The sequence below is a fragment of the Bos indicus genome, chromosome 4, assembly GCF_029378745.1.
Source record: "Bos indicus isolate NIAB-ARS_2022 breed Sahiwal x Tharparkar chromosome 4, NIAB-ARS_B.indTharparkar_mat_pri_1.0, whole genome shotgun sequence".
Lineage (NCBI taxonomy): Eukaryota > Metazoa > Chordata > Mammalia > Artiodactyla > Bovidae > Bos > Bos indicus.
Window position 1 is genome coordinate 93,728,652 of NC_091763.1, and position 12,175 is coordinate 93,740,826.

General features: G+C 40.2%; 1 protein-coding gene across 4 annotated transcripts in view; it reads left to right on the forward strand.

Moving 5' to 3' along the window:
• Positions 1-9,679, forward strand: part of STRIP2 (striatin interacting protein 2) — a 49,006-nt gene extending 39,327 nt beyond the window's left edge. For all 4 annotated transcript variants that reach the window (XM_019959067.2, XM_070788153.1, XM_070788155.1 and 1 more), the window contains 3 exons: positions 3,444-3,548; positions 4,374-4,578; positions 7,225-9,679. In XM_019959067.2, coding sequence (XP_019814626.2) covers positions 3,444-3,548; positions 4,374-4,578; positions 7,225-7,475 — 561 coding nt within the window. In that variant the 3' untranslated portion in view covers positions 7,476-9,679. The remainder of the gene's footprint in view (positions 1-3,443; positions 3,549-4,373; positions 4,579-7,224) is intronic.
• Positions 9,680-12,175: the final 2,496 nt, after the last annotated feature.

Below are 12,175 nucleotides of genomic sequence, written 5' to 3' on the forward strand. Positions count from 1 at the left end.
TCAATCACTAAGTCCTATTCAGCTGTTTGCAACCCCAAGGATACCAGGCTTCCCTGTTCTTCACTGTCTCCCAGAGTTTGCTCAAATTCATGTCCATTGAGTCAGTTATGCTATCCAACCATCTCATCTTCTGCACCCTCTTCTTTTGCCTTCAGTCTTTCCCAGCATCAGAGTCTTTTCCAGTGAGTTGATTCTTCGTATCAGGTGGTCAAAGTAAGTATTGGAGCTTCAGCTTCAACATCAGTCTTTCCAATGAATATTCATGGTTGATTTCCTTTAGGATTGACTGGTTTGATCTCCTTGCCATCCAATGGACTCTCAAGAGTCTTCTCTAGCACTACAATTCAATAGCATCAGTTTTTTGGCACTCAGCCTTCTTTATGGTCCAGTTCTCACATCTTACATGACTATGGGAAAAACCTTAGCTTTAACTATATGGATCTTTGTTGGCAAAGTGATGTCTCTGCTTCTTTAATAAGCTAAGTTTGTCATAGCTTTTCATCCAAGGAGCAAGCATCTTTCAATTTCATGGCCTCAGTCACTGTCAGCGGTGATTTTGGAGCCCAAGAAAATAGTCTGTCACTGTTTCCACTTTTCCCCCTTCTATTTGTCAAGAAGTGATGAGACTGGATGCCATGATCTTAGTTTTTTGAATGTTGAGTTTCAAGCCAGCTTTTCATCCTCCTCTTTCACCCTTATCAAGAGGCTCTTTGGTTCCTCTTCACTTTCTGCCATTAGAGTGGTATCATCTGCGTATCTGATGATACCAGCCTGTGATTCATCCTGGCAATCTTGATTCCAGCCTATGATTCATCCAGCCCAGCATTTCACATGATGTACTGTTCATATAAATTAAATAAACAAGATGACAATTACAGCCTTGTCATACTCTTTTCCTGGTTTTCAACTAGTCAGTTTTTCCATGTGTGGTTCTAACTGTTCCTTCTTGATCTTCATACAGGTTTCTCAGGAGACAGGTAAGGTGGGTTGGTATTCCCATCTTTTTAAGAACTTTCCACAATTTGTTGTGATCCACACAGTCAAAGGATTTAGCATAATCAATGAAGCAGAAGTAGATGTTTTTCTGGAATTCCCTTGCTTTTTCTGTGTTGCAGTGGATGTTGGCAATTTGAGCTCTGGTATCTGCCTTTTCTAAACCCAGTTTGTACGTCTAGACATTCTGGTTCACATACTGCTTAAGCCTAGCTTGAAGGATTTTGAGCATAACCTTACTGCATTCAAAATGAAAGCAATTGTACGATAGTTTAAACATTTTTTGGCATTGCCCTTCTTTAGGATTGGAATGAAAACTGACCTTTTCCAGTCTTGTGATCATTGACGAGTTTTCCAAATTTGCTGACATATTGAGTGCAGCACTTTAACAGCATCATCTTTAGGATTTGAAATAGCCCAGGTGGAATTCTATCACCTCCACTTACTTTGTTCGTACTAATGCTTCCTAAGGCCCACTTGACTTTACACTCCAGGATGTCTGGCTCTAGGCACACCATTGTGGTTATCCAAGTAATTAAGACCTTTTTTGTGTAGTTCTTCTGTGTTTTTTGACCACCTCTTCTTAATTCCTTTTGCTTCTGTTAGGTCCTTACCATTTATTTCCTTTTATCGTGCTCATCCTTGCATGAAATGTTCCCTTGATAGCTTAAGTTTTCTTGAAGAGCCCTCTAGTCTTTCCCATTCTGTTGTTTTCCTCTACGTCTTTGCATTATTCGTTTAAGAAGGTCTTCTTATCTCTCCTTGCTAGTCTCTGGAACTCTGCATTCAGATAGGTATATCTTTCCCTTTCTCCCTTGCTTTTCGCTTCTCTTCTTTCTTCAGCTATTTGTAAAGCCCCTCAGACAACCACTTTGCCTTCTTGAATTTCTTTTTCTTTGGGATAGTTTTGGTCACTGCCTCCTGTACAATGTTACAAACCTCTCTCTATAGCTCTTCAGGCACTTTTTCTACCAGATCCAACCCCTAAATCTATTCATCACCTCTACTGTATAATCACAAGGGATTTGATTTAGATCATACCTGAATGGCCCATTGGTTTTTCCCTAGTTTCTTCAATTTAAGCCTGAATTTTGCAGTAAGGAGCTGATGATCTGAGCCCCAGTCAGCTCAAGGTCTTGTTTTTGCTTACTGTATAGAGCTTCTCCATCTTCAGCTATGAAGAATATAATCAATCTCATTTCTGTGTTGACCATCTGGTGATGTCCATTGTAGAGTCATCTCTTGTGTTGTTGGAAGAGGATATTTGCTATGGCCAGTGTGTTCTCTTGACAAAACTGTATTAGCCTTTGCTCTGCTTCATTTTGTACTCCAAGGCCAAAAATCTTGCCTATTACTCCAGATACTGCTTGACTTCCTACTTTTGCATTCCAATCCCCTGTGATGAAAAGGACATCTTTTTTTTGGTACTAGTTCTAGAAGGTCTTGTAGGTCTTCACAGAACCATTCAACTTCAGCTTCTTCAGCATTAGTGGTTGTGGCATAGACTTAGATTACTGTGATGTTGAATGGTTTACCTTGGAAACGAACCAAGATCATTCTGTCATTTTTGAGATTGCACCCAAGTACTGCATTTTGGACTCTCTTGTTGACTATGAGGACTACTCTATTTCTTTTAAGGGATTCTCGCCCACAGTAGTAGATGTAATGGTCATCCAAATTAAATTCGTCCATTCCTGTCCATTTTAGTTCACTGATTCCTAAAATGTTGATGTTCACTCTCGCCATCTCCTGCTTGACCATATCCAATTTACCTTGATTCATGGACCTAACATTCCAGGTTCCTATGCAATATTGTTCTTTACAGCATCAGACTTTACTTTTGCCACCAGACATGTCCACAACTAAGGGTCGTTTCCACGTTGGCCCAGATGCTTCATTCTTTCTGGAGCTATTAGTAATTGCCCTCCGCTCTTCCCTTTAACATGTTGGACACCTTCTAACCTGGGGAGGCTCATCTTCCCAGGTCTCATATCTTTTTGCCTTTTCATACTGTTCATGGGATTCTCACCACAAGAACACTGGAGTGGCTTGCCATTCCCTTCTCCATTGGACCACATTTTGTCAGAACTCTCCACTGTGACCCATTTGTCTTGGGTGGCCCTGCATGGGCATGGCTCATAGCTTCATTGAGTTACGCAAGCCCCTTCGCCACAACAAGGCTATGATCCGTGAAGGGTTGAGATAATGCTCTCTCAGTCTTAGTTGCTCAGTTGTGTTTGACTTTACAACCCCATGAACTGTAGCCTGCCAGGCTCCTCTGTCCATGAATTCTCCAGGCAAGAATATTGGAGTGGGTTGTCATTCCCTTCTCCAGGGGATCTTCCCGACCTAGGGAGTGAACCTGGATCTCCTGCATTGCAGGCAGATTCTTTACCATCTGAGCCACCAGGGAAGCCCCATGAGATAATGATGGACATGCCTTATTACAGGAAGCTGGAGACAACAACCAGTTCTGCTGGAGAAACCTCTTTTCCTGCATCAATCTCCTGAGGCTGCTCAATAAACTGACCAAATGGAAGCATTCAAGAACCATGGTGAGTAGGACTTCAGATCATGGTGTCCACTAACTGGATTTTTTAAATTTTTAATAAATATGGACTTCCTGCTTTGTGAGCTCTATAGACAGACACTGAATGCTCCATAAGACTTGGAACCTCCTAATTCTAGGCACTTATTTTATAATTATTTCCCAACCCATTTCTTTTCGGGGAATAGAATATGGACCCTCCCTCAGGGCAGCTCTGGTAAGGAAGTTAGCATTGTTTTTTGGATTATAGTCATGCATTATAATCATGATACAAGTCTAAGATTACTCACTGCAGCATTATTTGTAATCATCAAAGATTGGAAGCAACATAAATGTTCATTAATACCAACTGGTTAAATAATTTATGGTACATCATTACAGTAGAATGTAAATACAACCATTAAAAAGAATGAGACAGTTCTATACTGCTTTGGAATAATTTTCAAGTTATATTGTTAAGTAAAAATCAAGGTATGGAACAGTGTGAAAGGGTATGTATTTGCTATCATTTTTGTTAATAAAAGTAATGCACACATATATACAATTACCTCCAGAACATACACTGGTAACTGTAGAAATGGCATGTGTGGCTGACAAAATTTTTTGACACTTTGCATATTAGATATTTTGAATTGTGAAATGTAAATGGAGTGCTTCCTTTCTTTTCTTAAAGACTAAGTCTAAATGGAGCCTGGACTATAGATTTCCCAAAGCTCCCCACGGTAGTCTGAGGTTAGCCAGGTTTGGCTTAATTTATCTGTGAGTTGGAAATTCCAGGAAACATTAGATCCTTATCTATCTTCTTCATCCTTATCCCTCTTTAAATGGACAGATGCTGGTAGTATTTAAATCTGCTCCAATCTTAAAGCGGGCCCTCAAAGTCAAACAGGCCATGCTGCAACTTTATGTGCTGAAGCTGCTGAAAATACAGACCAAGTACCTGGGGCGCCAGTGGAGGAAAAGCAACATGAAAACCATGTCAGCCATTTATCAGAAAGTACGCCACCGCATGAATGATGACTGGGCTTACGGGAATGGTGAGTATTCTCAGAGCTTTTGGCCTCTGGGAGTGGCCCGGGGTTTAAACAAAGCTAATTAAACCTCTCTACTCTTTTGGTATGAACTGTTAACATATTTTAGATGAGAAAATATGTGACTATAGTCAGGTGCTGCTATAACAAACAGTAAGGCACTGCCATGTACCCTATTCCATGTAAGCTATGGTAATTCATTATTATAAAACAAGTCACTTGAGGGATAATTACCCTTTTTCAAAATGTTCCTTTAAGTGACAGGTTTCTCTGAGAGGTTTTTAAGATTAAAAAACTCTTTGCGACCCCATGGACTGTAGCCCACCAGGCTCCTCTATCCATGGAATTCTCCAGGCAAGAATACTGGAGTGAGTTGCCATTTCCTTCTCCAGGGGATCTTCCTGACCCAGGGATTGAACGTGGGTCTCCTACATTGCATGTCTGACCCACCAGGGAAGCCATAAAATTAAAATAACCTTTAATTATTACAAAGCAGTTAGAAAATACAAGGAAGCAAACACTTTACTGTATTATCATATTTATGCCACATTTGTACCACCCAAAGATTGAAACAGAAATCTTATCATATATTCTTACAGACTTTTTCTTCTACATATATGTATAGGTTTTATTTAAATGAAAGCAAATTGTATATGCTATTTTATAATCTTCTCTTTTTAGTTAACATTATCTCTTTCCATATCAATATATGTTCATTTTATCTAATAATCAAGTCCATGTTCAGAATTTCCCAGTTGCCCCAAAATGTTCTTTAAAGCCTTTTTTTTCCAAGTCATAATCTAGCCCAGGACCACAAGTTTCATCTGATTGTTATGTCCGTTTATTTGTTTTGAATCTAGCAGGGTTTTGTTTTTTTTTTTTTCCATAACACTGACAAAGAAGAACTAGACCAGCTCTTCTACAGAATGTCCACCTTCTGGACTTGTCTGCTTGCTTCTTTGTGGTTTCATTTACCTTGTTTCTCTATCTCTGGCATTATCTGTAGGCTAAAAGGTAGATCTAAAGGTTTGATTAATTCAACTTAAATCTTTTTAGCTATAGTACAGTCTAGGTAATGTGTTATACTATAGTGAACTGCATATTATATCACATATCACATATTGTATCAGGAGACATTATATTTCTGATTGACCTACCAAGATATTATAGGCTTACCAGAGTTGGAAGAATTTATTTTGAAGAGCTGTAGTGGGATTTGGCCATCATTTGCATAATTGTGTTTAAGAGTTATTGGTTAGATGACTAACGATTTGTCTTTGCTGGGATTTGTCACCTGCCTGAAGATAGAGGATGGGGCTTCCCTGGTGGCTTAGATGGTAAAGTGTCTGCCTGCATTGTGGGAGACCCAGGTTTGATCCCTGAGTTGGGAAGATCCCCTGGAGAAGGAAATGGCAACCCACTCCAGTACTCTTGCCTGGAAAATTCCATGGATGGAGGACCCTGGTAGGCTACAGTCCATGGGGTCACAAAGAGTCGGACATGACTGAGCAACTTCACTTTCTTTTGAATATAGAGGATGCTGCTGTAAATAGAGTGCAGAGAACTAAGGGAACCATATGATTAGCAGATAATAAGTCAGTATGCAACTTCTCTAAGACCTAAAGCACAATTAACTGTTCAAGTTCTTGTGAGGTGAAAGAAAGTAAAAGTGAAGTCGCTCAGTCATGTCTGACTCTTTGAGACCCCATAGACTGTAGTCTGCCAGGTTCCGCTGTCCATGGGGATCCTGCAGGCAGGAATACTGGAGTGGGTTGCCATTTCCTTCTCCAAGGGATCTTCCCAACCCAGGGATTGAACCCGGGTCTCCTGCATTGCAGGCAGACTCTTTACCCAGGGAAGCCTAACGCCTAAGTTCTTCTAGGTTTTTAAAACATGGGCATGTTTTATCTTACAAATGGCAATCTGTCACTGCTGCCATCATGAGCCCAAACCCAAGCTGCACCTGTTGAGTGCGAGACGTTAAAAAATCTGGGAAATACATACCTCTGGCCCTGAAATAAACGTCTAAATGGGGTAAATAGAAGCAAAGCAGATTGTTTTCTGTTTTAACTTTCTTGGAAGACTTCACCTCATAATATTAACATAAGCTGCATATGGATTTATCATGCACAGGGTTGGGGGAGGTGGATCCAGGGAGTCAGGAAAGTCTTTAGTAGTTAGTCCATGCTGATTCTCCTTGTTCCCCTTCCTGCCTCTTACCATTCCTTGAAAACTGTGATTTCTTTCAAATGGGTAACTTCCATTCCCAAGGAAAGTTCAGTAGAGGGAATTGAGTTGCTATTTTGGGAAAATATATATAATTAGTAACAGAATGAAATAATGAAAAGGAAATACAATAAAAAGAAGTTTATTTCCCTCAGGGCCCTCATTTCCCTGTCAGTGGTTATCACTGTTAGCCAGTTTCTAGATGCTTCCAAAAATAGTCTCTACACGTATAAGCATATGTACATGGGCATGTATTTTTTAAACCTGACCAGCAGCATGTTATGTACTGACTTTGTACATTGCTCTTTGCAAAAAAGGGAACTCTGAGCTGTTCCATTGTTGGTGTCCCATAGACCATGCTCTGTGCTAAGATGAGGAGTGTCCTGAGTTGTATACATCTTTTTCTTTCTAATCTTCCCAACACAGACATCGATGCCAGGCCATGGGACTTCCAAGCGGAAGAATGCACCTTGAGGGCCAACATTGAAGCTTTTAACAGCCGCCGGTATGACAGACCCCAGGACTCTGAGTTTTCACCTGTGGATAACTGCTTGCAGAGTGTGCTGGGGCAGAGGTTGGATCTGCCTGAGGATTTCCACTATTCCTATGAGCTCTGGCTGGAGAGAGAGGTGTTTTCACAGCCCATCTGTTGGGAGGAGCTGCTCCAGAATCACTGACTGAGCTCTTGTCAACAAGCATCTGATAGGTGGGGGTTGGCTCCAATAAATGGTGCTCTGCCAACCCTGCCCACTCAGCCTTTGTTTCCAGCCCTGGGAGTGCTTGTTCAGGGTAGAGCTGGCCTAGACTTAGGACACCCAGCGTGGTTCAGGACTGTTCTGGGGACAGTTAGGCCTGGAGATAGTAGAAGGCTGGGATCCTGGGTGATTAAAAAAAAAATTGATTTCCTTGCCCTGGGGTCACTTGGATGCCCAGCTGGCCTTGAAATCTCCTACTGGATCAGTCCTGGCCAGGCTCTTATGTGGGACCGCTCCCTTCTTTAGTCTTGCCTAGAGCCAGGCTAGCCTCTACTGGCCCCAAGAGTAGGAATAAGTTTATTATGGCATTTGACTTATAGCATTCATCATAGGTAATAGGAACTGCAGGTCATAAAATAGAGAGGACATTTTCTTCTTGCTCACCCTGGATTACCAGAGGGTTTGCAAACCTAACATTAAAATTAAGTCTGTATTTTAAAAGTTAACATTTTGACACCTCTTTCTAAAATTTGCTCTAAGATCTTTAGAGCACCTGCATCTTCTCTGGGAAGGATGATGGTTTACTGTTACATAAATACTGCATGTTAGAGAAAAGTATATCATTTAAAGTGTTTTTTCTTTATTCCTTAAGAAATCTATGTTCAATGTGAAATTTCCTCGTGTAGTCTATGTACAGCATGGAGTGATCTGCCACAAACCAATATGAAACAGTCAGGCCTCCTCCAAGGATGTTTCATGTGTTTCTGAAACCACTTCAGTCTTAAAATGACTGAGTACATTGCAGAAAATTATCCTTTTCACCCAGTTAATTTTTAAATGACAAGTTAACTATAGGAGTTTTTATTTATTGAGGTGACACATCCATTAGTGCTCAAGATCAATTTATTTTTTAATGAAATAGAACACCAAGACCATCACAGCTTACCATTTTTCTTTTTCTCCTATTTTGATTGGTGATTTTGTCCCCCCCTCTTTTTACTGCTAGCAGTAAAAAGTGTCCTGTGGATATTTAGCAATTCTGTTTCTACCTAAAAGTATTACACATTTCTTTGAAAATGTAAGGGTTCATGTACCAACCTCTTTAAACTTCTCTCTCAGTTGGGAATCACATGCTTCCCAACTGAAACAGTTTTTAGGGAAGTTTCTGATTCAGTCAGGATAATCTTATTTCTCTTCTGTCCTCAAAGTTATGGCATCTGTAGTTTCAAGCTTTTTTACTTTAAATGCCCCCTCCCTGCAATAAGGACTCTACTGAATCTTTTTAGTGATAGCACCAGGCCTCTCTTATGGTGCCAGGAGGTCTAGTCAAAATCAGCTTATTTACTTCACCCTTTGTCAACCAGAGTCTCTCTTGGAAGTCCTGTTAGAGTTGCTAATAATTCCCAAAGAAACTAAACCAAAACTCTGATCATAGCTTGGATTTTACCTCCTTGTGCTGTAGAGTAGCAGGATTTCTTTTTGTTTGTTTTTTTCTGGTGAGATCATGAAGAATGTTAAGTGTGTAATGGGTGAAACTTAAAATAGTCTGTAAATTTTGCCTGAGTAGCACAGCAGTCCTCATTGCAATTAAAATTTACTGAGTATATCATTATTAATCTCTATTTTATGATTTTAATGTGATTTAAGTGAAAAGACAACTTTTAAGGAAAGAGCAATTATCTATTTATTTTGAATACACAGTATATAGTATTTAATTTAGTCAAGAACAGAGGTTACTCTTAAAAATACGCACATGAATGCTTTCTAAGGCATAGATGTATACTAAACTTTAACATTTCATACTGTCTTTAAATAAATCGTCTCTAAGGGAAGATTAATTCTCAGTGCTGATGGGAAAACTGAGGCACCAAGGATATTTGATTAGTTTCAAATCACATCATTTTTCTACTGACTTGCTGGGATTAGCATTCAGGTACTGAAAGCCAGTCCCATACGTTACAGTAATTGATTTGAATCACCCTATTTGAGAATACATGTGTGTGGTTAGGAATAAATTCAGAGTAATCAATCAATGATGATTACTGTTACAACATGGAAGAACATTATTTCAGTGATTTATAAAGTAGAAGATTTTTATTTGTGAATGTTTCAGTAAAGTTTGTGTTGATTGTTCGTAACACTATATATCTACTGAAGCACTTTAATAAAAAGAGAATTGAACTGGAGTTAGAAATTGGTCTTTGACTTCTTCAACACAAGGGAATCTTAAAGACATTAGATCTAGAAAGGAAAGTTAAAATTAAAGGGATGCCTGGGGGTAGACTAATATAAACAACTGCAAAATCTCAGTGACTTCTGACAAAGCTTTTTCTCTCATTATTGGTCCTGGCAGGTAGCTGCTACTCTGCTCAACTCAGGTTAAATTTCTGGATTAGCTCTACTCCAGATGCTGTCTTATTCTGGCACTAGGCTGATGGAATAGTCCCTATCTGGAACATGGTGTTCTTATAGTTAAGGACAGAGCAAAAGACCGAACCATACCATGCAAGCACATTTAAAGCTCCTGCTTGGGTGTGGCACAGGTCAAATTGCTCATAGTGAAAGTGTTAGTCATTCAGTCGTGTCTGACTCTCTGCAACCCCATGGACTGTAGCCCGCCAGTCTCCTCTGTCCATGGAATTCTCCAAGCAAGACTCCTGGAGTGGATTGCCATTCCCTCCTCCATGGGATCTTCCCAACCCAGGGATCAAACTTGGGTCTCCTGCATGGCAGGCAGATTCTTTACCATCTGAGCCACCAGAGAAGCCCAGATTGCTTATATTCTACTGACAAAAAGCAGTTGACGTGGATGAGCCTAACGCTGGACCAGAGAAGCGTACTACCTATAGGGAGGCAGTTGCAACCAGACATATGGGTAGACAGTGAGTCACAGCAGCTTCCCAGGTTGCCCTTGAGATTGGTGGTGGGACTTTCTGAGATGCTTTTTTTTTTAATGACTTCGCTGTTTGTCTTGCAGGATCTCAGTTCCCCAACCAGGGATTGAACCCAGGCCATGGAAGTGAAAGCCAGGAGTTGTAACCACTAGGCAACCAGGGAACTCCCTAGAGATTCTTCTTGAGGATATCAACAGCTTTCCAATGAATATTTCAAACCACCCATTTCAGTGTTTTTTGCTGATATGTTCAGTGTAGCTTTCTTGACCTTCCTTGTCCATAGATCCCCGGCTCTTCCACCTGAAAAGTATTAATCATTGTCATATAAAGACCAGTGTTCCGTGCTTTCTGTTTTCCCTCCAAGTAGAATTCTTTTTTCTCTAGTCCTTCTTGAGATGACCCATATTTACAATAAAAATAGCTGAGATTAAGAATGTCCTTGTGACAAATTCCCTGGCAGTCCACTGGTTAAGACTCAGTGCTTTCACTGCCAGGGCCTGGGTTCAATCCCTGGTCAGGGAACTAAGATCCCACAAGATGCATGGCACAGCCAAAAAAAAAAAAAGAATGCACCTGTGATTTTGGGACAAAAATGACACTGGTTTATACAATCAAACTCATGACTTTGCTCTCATTGGATGCTATAGTTGATGAGCTCTGTAGCCACCTAAATATCCTTACTTACATCTTTGCCATATTCACAGTTTCCAGGAATGAAGACATGGACATACCTTTTAGAGGGTCACAATTCAACCCACTAAAACTCATCAGACACTAACAAATAGCAATATTGGTTCATTTACTCTATCAGTATTAGAGGTATAATGCAAGAAAATACTTGCAGCTATTGATGTAGCCAAAAGAGATTCAAGTAAAGAAAATTTTAGCCTTGGGTAGAGGATATGACATGAGGGAACATGTGTAAAACTGAAGAATACATTTATGTGTTGGTATTTTTATTAAGAAGGTACGTGTAAAAAATTCAAATAATTTTCAGAGTACACAATGGAAAATGTAATCTCTCAACCCAGATCTCATCTTGTTCCCCAGAATTAATCACTGTCAGTATTTTTTTCTATTTTTTATTCTTTCAGAAAATTCCCATATCCATCTCTTTGTCATTGACTTTTTTTTTTTTTACAGATAGGAGCACAATGTACTGTTCTATTCTTTCTTTTATTTATCCTGTAGATCTCTTTTTCTATATCAGTATTCTCTTGTATGGTTAAATTTAATATATCAAATAATTAAATAATTCTTCCTTAACTCTGCTTTCCGGCATTTTCCAGCTAAGAAATGTTAGGGCCAATGCTTAAGACTCCAAGCTTGCATTACAGGGAACACAGGTTCAACCTCTGTCACTAAGATCCCATATGTGGTGCAGCCAAAAAGAAAAGAGGTTAACTTTAAAAAGAAATGTTAGAAGAAAAGGTATAGACGGGAAGGACAGGGTGTGTGCATGTGTGTATGTTGTGTTGGGGATGAGGTTAAGAGATTCGCTCAGTTCTCACAGCAATAGGCCAAAGCTAGAGAGAAGGCAATGGCACCCCACTCCAGTACTCTTGCCTGGAAAATCCCATGGATGGAGGAGCCTGGAAGGCTGCAGTCCATGGGGTCGCTGAGGGTCGGACATGACTGAGTGACTTCACTTTGACTTTTCACTTTCATGCATTGGAGAAGGAAACGGCAACCCACTCCAGTGTTCTTGCCTGGAGAATCCCAGGGACGGGGGAGCCTGGTGAGCTGCCGTCTATGGGGTCTCACAGAGTCGGACACGACTGAAGTGAC